Source organism: Hippocampus zosterae, chromosome 16, assembly GCF_025434085.1.
Source record: "Hippocampus zosterae strain Florida chromosome 16, ASM2543408v3, whole genome shotgun sequence".
Lineage (NCBI taxonomy): Eukaryota > Metazoa > Chordata > Actinopteri > Syngnathiformes > Syngnathidae > Hippocampus > Hippocampus zosterae.
Genome location: NC_067466.1, coordinates 5389468 through 5403688, shown reverse-complemented (window position 1 = coordinate 5403688; position 14221 = coordinate 5389468). Strand labels below are relative to the sequence as shown.

Here is a 14221-nt window from a genome sequence, read left to right as displayed (position 1 = left end):
TTTGGCACCTTAATAATCACCAACCTCAAACAGGAAAAAGTATTATCCCTTCTGAAAATGCTCTTTTCTTGCATGTCTAAGATATTAAACAAATGTAAAGATCGGACAAAGATAATCGAAAAAGATAAACATTAAAATGCACAACTCAAACCTACTCAATACTATGTGGAAAAAGTGCCTTCTTGTTAAATCACGAATTTACTGTTTATTTTCCCTGGTCACACCTACGCCTGATTATCTCCAGACCAGTTCAATTGAGAAATCCACTAAATGGGGCCTTTCTAACAAAATAAAGTTGTCCAAAAGATCTCATAAAGCTGCAACCACATGCCATGATCCAAAGAAATTCAAGAGCATATAAGAAATAAGTTAATTCACATCCATTAGTCTGGAAAGAGATACAAAGTCATTCGTAAAGCTTAAGGAATCTAGCGAATCATTACCCAGAAATTGAGAAAGCATGGAACTGGTGGTGAACCGTCGCAGGAGTGGCCAGCCTACGGAAATTACCCCGATATTTTATCCAGAAGGTTACAAAGGACTATGTCCAAAGAATTGTTGGACTCTCTCGCTTCAGATAAGGTCAGTGTTTGTCTCAACAATGTGGAAGTTCCAAATATCAGAGTTCCAAAACCACTGCTGACCAAAATTAACATGAAGACTTGTCTTACTTTTGTAAAACACATCTGAATGATTCCCAAAACTGTATGGAGGGCATTCTATGGCCTGATGAGACCAAAGTTGAATTTAATGGAAAATATGTGTCTCATAACATCTGAATACCGTACATGTGACACAGCCTTTCAGAATTGCAGATCATACCAAAAGTCAAACATACTGGAGTGTTCTATTGTGATGGTCTGGGGCTGCTTTGCTTCTTCAGGACATACTGGTAGATGACTTGCTGTGATTGATGGAATGAATTCTGCTTTTTTACCACAAAATCCTGAGGGAGTGCCACCAAGCAGGTATTAAGTGGCAACATGAGCTCACATAGCGAGCATTGCTGCTGCAGACGAAAACCACAGTGATCTGAGGGCTAAATATTTCCTTGAGCAGTATTTACATAAGGCATCATGGATTCAAGTCCATCAATCCCTTCCAACTTTTACACCTGACACCAAGCCCCTGGTGTGACGTGCTTTGAAAAAAAACCAACTCGTCTTTTTTCAGTGTGTTTCACCTCCCCTACCCTGGTGACACGTCTACCCTTCTGACCCTCCTCATTGCTCAGATACTCTCACCATTTATTGGTGCTGTGTATGGGTGGGTGCATGTGTGTGTGTGGGGGGGTTTGACGCTACAGCTGTGGGCGCCCTTCTCAGCTGACCGCAGTGTGCCCCTGTCATAAAGTGTGTATCAATCAGAGTATTCGTGCATAGGCTTTGGCCAATCAGATTGGAGCAGGTACTAAAATGGCAAGACCAATGGTTGAGCGTCTGCCCAGTATATAAACAGGGAGCAAAGACCTTCAAAACTGGGTGACCCCTAATTTGGCCGCAGTGAACAGGATCTGATCCCAAGGACTGTTACCTCTAATCTTGTCTAGTGTGCAGGTAAATATGGCATTTTATTAGTTCGATTCAGGAAGGAGGATGAAGATACAATATTTGAGGATTCTGAGAAGTCTACAAAACATGAGAATGTCAGATAGCAATAATACTCTTTTAACAAGGTTTTTTGCGATGACGCTATAGGGTGATTTTTGACTGAAAGACGCCATATGCAATGGTTTAAGGGTGCCACAACGTACTGTATGCTGTATTGTTTTTAGGGTGATCAAGACCATTTGACTTACAACGTGACCTTCTCGATACATCTAAAAAAGTCTTGCTGTTCAACAAAAATTATGTGTAATTTGTTGTTCTCTCAACAATAACGTGTTACCTCTGTAGTCGACTAGAGAAAAGCACTGAAGCCACTTGTCAGCAGTTTAGCGTTGATTTACTTTGATCCCAACAGGGTGAACAGTGTGTGCATGATACAAATGTTGAAGCTGTTTTTATGTGTGAAAAAGCATACTCGCCAAACATGTTAACCGACATAATGACAACAGGATTGTGAATTTGGAGTATATCTTGAGGATAATTTGGAGACATGGTTTGCGGGCAGACACGGTGACGTTAAAAATACCCCCGCATCACTCCCAGCCAACTCTATTTTAACTGGACATATGATACATTGGAAATGGTGTGAGACAGGATTCCTCAGAGCCACATAAAACAACTGCACCTGTCTCTTTTGAGCTATTCCATATCATGATATTTTTCAGTTCCTAATCATATCAGCTTACTTGTGTTTTCCAAGACGTATAGCCATCTTGTGTTTGCTTCTCTCCGCAGTGTTAGAAAAGCAACCATGCCTTTCGGGAACACCCACAACAACTTCAAACTCAACTATAAAGTTGAGGAGGAGTATCCTGACTTGTCCAAGCACAACAACCACATGGCCAAGGTTCTGACCAAGGAACTGTATGGCAAGCTGAGGGACAAGCAGACACCCAGTGGCTTCACCTTGGATGATGTCATTCAGACTGGTGTTGACAACCCCGGTATGACAATTATTTGCTAATCAAATGCATCAGTCAATCAGTAAGATTTTATTTGAACCCTTTTGGGGACAGCGGTTACTAAAGTGGACATCTTATCATGTTATCAGCCTTTCAGGGTGCATGAAAGGGTTAAAATAAGCCAATTCACTCTTTAGGTCACCCCTTCATCATGACTGTTGGCTGTGTTGCTGGTGATGAGGAGTCCTATGAGGTTTTCAAAGATCTGCTGGACCCCATCATCTCCGACCGCCATAGTGGATACGGCCCCAATGACGTCCACAAGACTGACTTGAACTTCGAGAACCTAAAGGTATTTATTGAAGATAACCAAAAATACAACTTGGCAGGGGTATTAATAACACGTGTGCAGAATTTTCCCCCAACATGACTTTTTTTTTTTAATAGGGTGGTGATGACTTGGACCCCAACTATGTTCTGTCCAGCCGTGTCCGTACTGGCCGCAGCATCAAGGGATTCACCCTGCCACCCCACAATAGCCGTGGCGAGCGCAGAATCATTGAGAAGCTGTCCGTTGAGGGTACGATTGAGTGCATCAAAACACATATAAACTCAAAACCTGTTGTTTCCTAACAATACACACCTCGCCAGCTCTGACCAGCCTGGATGGTGAGTTCAAGGGAAAATACTACCCCCTGAAGTCCATGACTGATGCCGAACAGGAGCAGCTCATTGCTGACCACTTCCTGTTTGACAAGCCCGTCTCCCCCCTCCTCACTTGTGCCGGTATGGCCCGTGACTGGCCCGACGCCAGAGGCATCTGGTGAGTCTGAACCGTTGCCATTTTCAATCACCAGTAGACAAGGGAATCACTTTATAGACCAAGCCCGCAACACATTTGATTTAGACCACATTAGAACAGTGGTGTCCAACCACCGGGCCGCGGACCAGTACCAGTCTGCGGGCCATTAGGTGCCGGGCCACACAGAAAGAATAAATAACTTACATCCTTTCCGTTTTATTTGTTTCGGAATCTGAAATATGTTTTATTTTGAAAAATTACTGAATTCTCTGTTATGTCAGTTTGCAGTATGTCACTCTTGATCCTGGTGACTGCGCGCTTCTCGGTCACGTGATAGGTTACCTCATAAAAACAAACGTCTTTGAAAAGTTTTTTTCGGGAAGGGGAAAAGGCCCAGCCTGGAGACAGAAGAGGAGACTATGACTTCCAAGAGAGAGAAGGCAACATGTAATAGACAGTATCAGGAGTGCTATTTCAAAATGTATTTTCGGCGTATCTTATTTAAGGCACGTTTTACCATAGCGACCAGAGAATGTTGCGGCCAGATAGGGCGTTCCTCGTGTCATGATTCGTGTTTATTATGATGTTTTGAAAATACCACACTTTTCATGCAGGTCATATCATATTATATTATTGTATCTATCCGACCTTAAAGGCCGGTCCCTGAAAATATTGTCTGACATGAAACCGGTCCGTGGGGCAAGAAATGTTGGGGAAGTCTGCATTAGAACACAAGCGTCACACGGTCAACCACATCATTTTATATGGGCGTAATAAGCAAAGCAAATATGTCAACTTCCGTGATGCGATAATCTGTCCCAAAATTTCTAATGTCAAATGAAATAAATCTGAGGGAAACTGTGATGACAAAAGTGAATATTTGATCATATAATAATGAACAACTGTGGTTCTAGTCCCCAAGTAAATGTGGTCAGAAATGACTGTACTCTGTCTGAAACTTACAACTACAGTATATCCAATGTCACTTGATGATTCTTTTTACAATTTTCACTTTGCCTCCATCTCAAGGCACAATGACAACAAGACTTTCTTGGTCTGGGTTAATGAGGAGGATCACCTGCGCGTCATCTCTATGCAGAAGGGCGGCAACATGAGGGAGGTCTTCAAGCGTTTCTGTGTTGGCCTTCAGAAGGTAAAATGACAAAAATTCTAATCCGGTTTTGAAGAAGTGATCAAGTGGGAGGGGCCTCTTTGACGTTCCTTCTTTTTTGGTCACCAGATTGAGGAGATCTTCAAGAAGCACAACCATGGCTTCATGTGGAACAAACATCTGGGCTACATCCTGACCTGCCCCTCCAACCTGGGTACCGGTCTGCGCGGCGGTGTCCATGTCAAATTGCCTAAGCTGAGCACACACCCCAAGTTTGAGGAAATCCTCACCAGGCTGCGTCTGCAGAAGCGTGGCACAGGTATGAATGCGGATTTACATTCCACAAAAAATCTCTGCGGAGCAGCGGAGTTTCCAATAGGCTCTTAAAGAAACTTCTACCGTGATTCTCTAAAGGCGGCGTAGACACCGCGTCCGTGGGTGGTGTGTTCGACATCTCCAACGCCGATCGTCTGGGTTCCTCTGAGGTCGAGCAGGTCCAGATGGTGGTTGATGGTGTCAAGTTGATGGTGGAGATGGAGAAAAAGCTGGAGAAGGGAGAGGCCATTGACAGCATGATCCCTGCCCAGAAGTAAAGAGGAACAATCCTGCTTGGTTTTTCTCATGACCATTTCATGTGCAATCGAGCCAACTGGGTGTGCGTGCAGAGGACACAGCAGCTCATTGAGAGACTCTTGACTCTGCGCAGCTTTTCCTCCTACAATCTTTTTTCACGTTCTCTTGTGTGGGTTGGTAACATCCTAGGATCAATCCTGAGTTAGGCTTTCCTGGCAAATGTGTCAATACCTACTTTTTGTGTAAAAAGTAAGAATTATTTAAACTGTTCACTGCTCAATAAAAAATGCCCCATTAACAAATACCTGAAACGGTGTGTTCCTCGTGTCACAAATTCTTTAACATACTACTGAACCGAAGACATCCATCCATCCATTTTTTAAACACTGCTGATCCTGAAGAGGGTCGCAGGAAATGCCGTAGCATATCCCAACTGACATCGGGCAAAAGGCGGAACAATCTGAATTGGTCGCGAGTCAGTCACAGGGCACATATAGAAATGAAAAAAACTATAGACACCCACATTCGCACCGTCACTGAGTGGGAAATGACCCCACACCGCCTGCACACAAGTCGGGCGAGCATACCACTACACCGTCAGCGACACACCGAATACATTTGAAACCATTGTTCTCAACTTTTCACATTGCAAATCTAGCATTTATGTTGACTATTTTACAGTTTATACCTGTAGATGGGGGGTATAGGGGGGTCTGGGTAGAGGTAGTACCTTTGATGTCTGGCTGTTGCACCCGGAAAGGTGGACAGGCATCACTGGGCCTCACCTATCTCCTAAATCTCTCACATGTGGCTCCAAGCGCCATATCCCGGGCAACGGCTTCAACAGGCCGGCTGAACCATGTGAGGGGAGTGATGTTGACACTGCATCACTGGGCGGAGGAACTTTTTTGGAAGTCAACGGCCAGAGCGGAAGGGCTCCATGTAGAACCCAACGGTCATGTGTCCTGGGTCAAGGCGAGCCACCAAGTACCGGGGGATATCGGCTGTGGCCAACGGCTTGGAGAGGAGATGGGCACCGCCAGGTCTAACTGCCCAAGAATCGCCATGATGAAGACTACAACCAAAGATTCCATACCGGCTCGGTCGACGCCCGGGTTAACAAGGACCGCGTCTACCGTTACATATCGGGGCGGAGACGATAAGTATGCGACTGGTAATGACAACAACAGAAGCAAGCTACGATCCAGAGAAAACATAACAATTGGCACATGGAATGTAAGAACATTACACCAAGACGGGAAACTGGAAGAACTAGTCCATGAGATGGACAGGTATCACTGGAACCTTCTAGGCCTGTGCGAAGTGAGATGGAAAAACATCGGGGAAATGTCAACACAGGAAGGACACAAGCTGTATTATATCGGAAGACAAGACACTCATGAAGAAGGAGTCGGCTTCTTGGTACACAAAAACATTGTGGGCACAGTCTTAGGCTGTCGCCCAATCTCCAGCAGGCTAATTACAATCCGCCTAAAGGCAGCACCCTTCAACATCACTGTGGTACAAGCCTACGCTCCAACATCAACATATAGTGAGGAGGACGTAGAAGAATTCTACATCCAACTCCAGGGAATTATAGACGAAGTGCACAAGAAAGACATAATAATAATACAGGGCGATTGGAATGCCAAAGTTGGTAGAGATGCTTATAAAAATTGGAGGGGAACATATGGACCATCTTGCAACCTTGTAACAAATGAGAGAGGACTGCGGCTTCTGGAATTTGCTGCTACCAACAGTTTAGCACTGGCCAACACCTTCGGTGCTCATAAAGCCTCTAGGAGAGAAACCTGGCACAGCCCTGATGGTCACACTCATAACCAGATTGATTACATCATGGTTCCTAAGCGCTTCCGCTCAGGAATAAACATCGCCCGCACCAGCAGTTTCCCCGGGGCAGACATAGGAAGTGACCACGATCTAGTAATGATGACATTCAAAACAAGACTGAAAAGAATCAACAAGCCCAGATTCACAAGACTGAGATTCAACCTCGACAAACTAAAAGACCCCAAAGTCAGGGAAGAGTTCCAAGCAATGATTGGAGGGAGTTTTGCAGCCCTGACAGTCCTGGATGAGAACACGGACATTGAAGAAGCCATCAACACCTTTAACTCTGCAATTGCAGGGACGGCTGACAAGATATTGGGCAAACACCAACATCCTAAAAAACCATGGGTCACCAACGAAATTTTACAGTTGTGTGATAAACGACGCGACCTAAAGAAAGAAAAAAGGGATTTAGAGGGAGCAAAGAAGTATCGGGAGGCCAACAACAGAGTCCGGAAGGAAATGAAGAAAGCAAAAGAAGCCTGGATAGAACAACAGTGCAGCGAGATACAGGAAAGCCTAGATAAGAACAACACAAGGAAAGCATTCCAAGTGGTGAAAGACTTGACCACCGAGAAAAAAGGAAGACCTAGCAGCATACAAAGCAAGACCGGAATATGCCTCACAGAAGAAAAGGATGTCCTGGACAGATGGACAGAATACTGCAAAGACCTGTACAATTACAAACTAAATGGGGACCCATCAGTACTCAAATGTCCACTAACACCACCAGAAGAAGACTCAAGCCCCATACTGCGCGAAGAAGTGGAACTAGCCGTCAAGGAACTTAAAAAAGGAAAGTCTGCCGGAGCAGACAATATCCCTGCGGAACTAGTCCAAGCAGGAGGAGAGGCAATGATAACAGCCCTCACAAAAATTTGCAACCATATATGGAGTACCGGAGTCTGGCCAACACCCTGGACTCAATCATTAATAATCACCTTGCCGAAAAAAGGAAATCTACAGCAGTGTGAAAATTATCGCACTATCAGCTTGATCAGTCACCCAAGCAAAGTCCTGCTGAAGATCATTCTGCACAGACTGAAGCCCATAGCTGAGAACATCATAGCTGAGGAACAGGCTGGATTCAGAGCAGGACGCAGCACCACAGAACAGATTTTTAACTTAAGAATAATCTGCGAAAAACACCTACAGCACCAAAAAGACCTATACCACGTATTTATAGATTTCAAGAAGGCCTTTGACAGGGTATGGCACGCAGCCCTATGGACCACCATGCGCAAGTATAACATCGATGCCAACCTCGTCCGAATCATCGAAAACCTTTATGGAAAGGCCTTAAGTGCTGTCCTCCTGAATGGAAGTATCGGCAATTGGTTTAAAACTACAGTCGGTGTGCGTCAGGGTTGCCTACTCTCACCCACCCTCTTCAATTTGTATCTAGAGAGGATCATGGAAGATGCCCTTGAACATCATGAAGGCACAATCTCCATCGGAGGGAGAAATATCACCAACCTCAGATTTGCTGATGACATAGATGGACTGGCAGGAACAGAAGATGAGTTACAGCGACTAGTAGAACACCTGGACGAAGCAGCTGCCTCATATGGCATGGAAATATCTGCCGAAAAAACAAAGCTGATGACCAACAACAATGAAGGCATCAATCTTGATATCCAAGTCAGTGGGAAAAAACTAGAAACTGTGCAGTCATTCAAATACTTAGGCTCTATTATCTCAGACGAGGGCTCGAGGCCAGAAATGTTGGCAAGAATTGCTCAAACATCAACAGCAATAGCAAAACTCCAAACCATCTGGAAAGATAAGAACATAGCTCTGCGCTCAAAGATCCACCTTCTACGCTCCCTTGTCATGTCAATCTTCCTATATGCATGTGAAACCTGGACACTAACAGCAGATCTCCAAAGAAAGATCCTTGCAATGGAGATGAGATGCGACAGGAAGATATTAAACATCCCTTACACCGATCATGTAACAAACGAGGAAGTTCAAAAGAGGATACAACAAGCTATCGGGCACCATGACAACCTACACACCATCGTAATAAGACAGAAGTTACGGTGGTACGGCCATGTTACGAGATCATCAGGCCTTGCAAAGACGGTGCTACAAGGAACTGTACAAGGATCTCGCAAACGAGGAAGGCAGAAAAAGAGGTGGGAGGACAACATCAGAGAGTGGACCAACCTGGATTTCGCAAAGTCCCAGAGAGAGGCAGAAAACAGAGACGGTTGGAAAGAAACGGTGAAAGGGTCTTCACAGGCGCCCCAACGACCACAACCGAGGTCAAGGGATAGGTGACAGTGACCTGTAGATGTCAACTTTGACTCTTGAGTAGTTCATCACTGGAGAAATACCAAAGGCTCAGAGAGAGAGCATGGAAGGTAAAGGTGACAGTAGTGCCTGTGGTGGTCGGAGCACCCGGGGCAGTGACCCCCAAACTGGATGAGTGGTTGCAACATCGGACATCTCAGTCCAGAAAATCACAGTGCTGGGAACAACAAGGATACTGCGCAAAACCCTCAAGCTTCCTGGCCTCTGGTAGAGGACCCTAACTACATGTCTATTTGATGACAATGTTGGTGACTATTTTGATCAGTTTATTTATTTTTTGGGGTGGGGTTCTGTTATTTTTCCCCTGCAATGCAAGGGATAGGACCAAGGTGCGGCCTTAGTTTCCATATCATACCCGGTAATTTACTGTCACTTGGGTCTCCATAGATGTGTACGCATAAACATCTGTTTGTGGATGTCCACATACTCACTGTATGTGTCGGACTTTCAGCTTCTGTATTTAGATATATACTTCCCAGTGGAATCAGATATTAATTTCTCTGTCTGGTGGGATCACTATTTATTTAAGATTAAGATGAAGATATCCTTTATTTGCCCCGCAATGGGGAAATTACAATCAGAATTCAGAAAGGAAAAACGCTGGGTAGGGAGAGGGAAAAAAAACACACGCTCGAACTATCCTCTTCTGAGGATAATTTAAGTCCAGGATAAAAAAAGACCCTAGCACATGAATAAGCATATGACAGTTACAACGAGTCACAAGACATAACATGTATAAGGGTGAGGATGAATGGGAAGGGGGGGGGGGGGGGTAACCGCGACGTGGCCGAAAATGACCAGCTGCATGGTCCCCGTTGCGCTTCGCATTATCGAACCACGTCACGGGGGGAAAAGAGTCGGAGCGATGAAGACGGTGATAACAAGGATATGTATGCGCGTGTGCTTGTCCAGTCGTGTACGTGTATGCGTGTACAGGTCATAGCTGCTTCGTCGAGGTCTGCTCATCATGAAGACAGTCCCGGCTTATCAGTCCAAGGCCGAGAAGGAGGGGGGTGGTGGTGGGGGCCCTAGACTCCAAGCGTATTTCCATCCAGGGGAAAGGCCAAATAGCGTTGTTTGTTTTGGAGAGACGGCCGCCAACAATTCCAGACAGCCTTGAGTCCTTGGTCTGTATCTCTCACTGGCGCCGATCATTCAGATCCGAAATTTCTTTCCGCAGCGTGGATCCCAACGTCTCCATGGTATTTTCAATCACGCGGAGTCGCTCCAAAACCGCAACAATATTGCGGTTGAGATCAGTCACCGCTTGAGTCTGAGTGTTGGACATTCGCGCCAAGCCATCCAGAGTGACAGGCAGCTTCTTCACTTCCAATAGAGCTGCTCCCGTCGGTTGAATTTTGCAATAGAACAGTAAGCTGCCAACACCAAACAGCAGCATACCTGTTATCAAAAGGCCAATGATGTAGATGTCTTCCACATCCTCCACGGATAGTACTGTCAGGCACACCGGTCTCCACTTTCTCCATGGGTCCAAGGCGTATCCGGCAGCAAGTGTCCCCGGAGGGCAAGCAGGCTCCCCACTGCCCACTCTTTACGTCGAAAAAATTTTGTCGATTACATCGAGAGACCAGCCAACTAATTCCATGGTTAGTTCTTCGGATGAAAAACACGGTAGGAGGCTAGGAAAAAAAAGGTTAGACAAAGACAGCACAAAAGACTAAGTGGCGAGCAGGGAAAAAAAAGTGGGAGGGCAGGGGAGCTGTGCAAAAAGCGTCCGCCTTCGTCGAGAGCCAAGCAGAAAATTTACTTCAAGGTTTGCATCTCAGTACGTTACTGGAGCTGAATAACTACGCCATTAAGGGCCATATTTTTCTGCCCAGCTCAAGTCTAGCATAAAGTGCAGTCAAATTATGTGCATGGGCGGAGTTTTCTTTCTTTTGATATTTTCGTAGACGGGTATACAGGTAGTTACAAATAGGCGTTTGCGCCATTGTGGGAGCGAACACAGCCAACTTGATTCCCGGTCAAACAAAGCAGCTTCCCTCGTTCCCCTTTTAATTCAGCGCGGTCTAGACTGCGGAAGCATAACTGACTCGCTGGATTAGGTGCAGGAGATCGTCGCATGCAAAGCCCATTTTTTGAGGAACTCCAAGAAGATCTCCACTTGCGGGTGATGTACAGTTGGCCGCTGCAAAGTGGGCACTTGCTGATCGTCTTCAAACCCTGATCAAACAAAATTATAGTTATCGGGCAGGGGTGGCCAACCCGCGGCTCGCGAGCTGCATGCGGCTCTTCGGCCGGTTCCATGCGGCTCCCGGGCTTTCACACAATTGTCGAAAACGCCTCGGCCATTCAAACAACGGTGCTTAGTACACAGAATGTACTACGTCAGCCTATCATCAATCCCGTTACTTGATTGACATAGAGGGCAACAAATCAGATGACTGAATCACCGCTCCTGCGCAGACAACGGCGCTAAGTGCTAAGCTCGTCAGTGAATTACCTCTGTTTTTAGGGCAAGGGTGCCCAATACGTCGATCGCAATCAACCAAGAGCCAGCAGACTGGCCCCAAGTTGACCGCGAACGGTGGGAGGAGGAGATGGAGGGGAAAAAATGATTTGTGTGTTTGTGTCTTAAGGTTTTATTTATGTTGGGGCACTCCGGCTGTTGCTCGTCGTGGCGTACATGCATATGTGCGCGAGTGCATGGTCGTGTGTGTGTGTGGCTCTTTGCAGTAACACTGTAAAAAAAATGGCTCTTAGTCTCTGACTGGTTGGCCACCCCTGTTATAGGGGAACTCCTTTCTGTTGGTGTAATAAGAATTAGATTATTTCAACAGTGCAGAGGTACCGGGTTCGATTCCACCTCTGGCCTCCCTGTGTGGAGTTTGCATGTTCTCCCCGGGCCTGCATTTTCTCCGGGTGCTCCGGTTTCCTCCCACATTCCAAAAACATGCGTGGCAGGCTGATTGAACACTCTAAATTGTCCCTAGTTGTGAGTGCGAGTGTGAATGGTTGTTCGTTTCTGTGTGCCCTGCGATTGGCTGGCAACCGATTCAGGGTGTCCCCCGCCTCCTGCCCAAAGACAGCTGGGATAGGCTCCTGCACCCCCCGCGACCCGAGTGAGGATCAAGCGGCTTGGAAGATGAATGAATGAATGAATGAATATTTCAACAGTTTTCATCCACTTGAGGATATTCTATTGTGACATTATACCGCCCTCTGGTGTTGACCGAAATTGATTTCAAAGTGCCCTCGAGCTGGCAATACTTGTTTTCTTGGTCTGCTCACACACTTCAGTACGTACTGCACATACTTTGCATTAAAACTATAAATGGTAAATAGTTTATTCGCAAACCTTAAAATTAAACATTGAAGTGCACAATAACATCCTCTGTTATTTCAAATCTATTCAGTGTATGAAGGAGAAAAAAAATGGGGAAAAAGTTCTACTGCAACAAACTATTGCGATTGATTGTGACAGTTTGCACATCCAATGACAAAGACAAAGCAAGAATGCCAACATCAGTGAATTTTATTAACCTTCAGCTCGATGTTCTCCTGTAGATATCACAACCATTGAAGCTCAGTTTACAGTTGTTTTCTTTTTTTTTGTTGTTCTTGTAGTTGGGGAGGAATTAAAAGAGCAAAGCAGTGAAAAGGCTACCAAACTTTCATTGGTCTCAGCGAGGCTCTTTTGCATACATCAACTTCTTTTCTTTCCAAGAACAACAGCGCATGTTTAATACTGTGCACTCTGGGTTCAAAAATACTGTACCAGCTGTCAAAACTACCTTTACCACCAAGGTATTAAAAAATAAATTGAATAGATTGCACCTTTAAATGAATGTTTATTCATCCTCCACTAAGTTGTTTGTTTGAGACTTTTTTCTTTCTCTCTCTTGAGTTGGTTTCACTGTGATGCTTCACCTGATACACAACCCAGTCAGTGGCGTAGCTTTCTATGGCTTGAATGCAACACAGGGCTTTTTTTTTCAAGGATTAGCGTCAGTTTTAGATAAATGCTTCGCGATTCCCAATTGAAAAAGGGATTTCACATTTGATGTTTTCTCTTTTAGTAGGTTATGTGGGTACATTTCGAAAAACAGGCGTACTTTCTCATGAGCCCTGCCCTGAATGTAGTGAACAATGCGAAGTCACTGCGATGTGTGAGAGGGGAAAAGCTTGCAGCCATACCGATCCTAGCTGTGCGTCATATTTCATTTCTCCCTTTGAATCCAAACACTGAAGTCATGCGGCATTGCAAGTTGGTTGAATTTTTTTTCTTCCCCATTGTCACTGACAGAAACAGCTTTTTGTAAATTAGATTGACGATCTCTTGCTCTAGCTATAAATAAACCTTGAGCTCTAAGATATATAGTATTTTTCATAAATTGTATATACAGTCAACAACTGACTGATATAAATCCTGTTTTCATGATGTTATTCTAAAAAATAAATTAAGTACCTGTGCAAATATCCACAAATTGAAGTTGTTTCACATTTAAGACATTGGCGCCTTCCAGTGGTGAGTTGGTTGGTTATCCCAGAAAGGTCCACTGGAAGGAGCTGATTCAAGTCAAAGCAAAGTGCACTGAGGTCGATATGACCTCATGCAAATATATACCACAACGAGTTAACGTCCAGGCAGAGGACAGGGACAGACCCCCGGTGTCCACATTGCTTTTCACCCTAAAGAGGAGGCCAGGTCAAACCCAGTCTTCTTCCTCCTCCTCCTCCTCCTCCCCGGCCGAAAAAGCGCACACACCAATCAGCAATGAATACATTGGTCTATAACATGATTGTACAATGGCTCCCAGTACAATTGAGAAACACAGGGTCTCGAGGTTGAGAAAAACAAAAACAAAAACAGATGTTTCTTGGAATGATTGAACTTGAAGGTGGTAGACGGTTGAAGTTGGCATCCCTGTTTCATCGAGTTGCTGATTTGGTATGAAAAGGAAAAATGGACATGAGGGATGATGATGGGTGTTAGTTTGGGGGTGTCATCATGAGAAAAGCCACAATTGAGAAAGAGTATTAACAGTAAATCAGCAGCCAAAAATGATCTCTGCAGCCTACGTAAATATCACAGTAA

General features: G+C 45.0%; 1 protein-coding gene across 1 annotated transcript; it reads left to right on the top strand.

Annotated features, from left to right (window-relative positions):
* The first annotated feature begins 1423 nt into the window (after positions 1 to 1423).
* ckma (creatine kinase, muscle a) lies at positions 1424 to 5306 on the top strand. Its single transcript, XM_052046276.1, has 8 exons — positions 1424 to 1556; positions 2343 to 2551; positions 2707 to 2861; positions 2957 to 3089; positions 3161 to 3332; positions 4341 to 4464; positions 4552 to 4741; positions 4837 to 5306. Exons 2-8 carry the CDS (start codon positions 2359 to 2361, stop codon positions 5013 to 5015), a joined length of 1146 nt encoding a protein of 381 aa, XP_051902236.1. The 5' UTR covers positions 1424 to 1556; positions 2343 to 2358; the 3' UTR covers positions 5016 to 5306.
* Positions 5307 to 14221: the final 8915 nt, after the last annotated feature.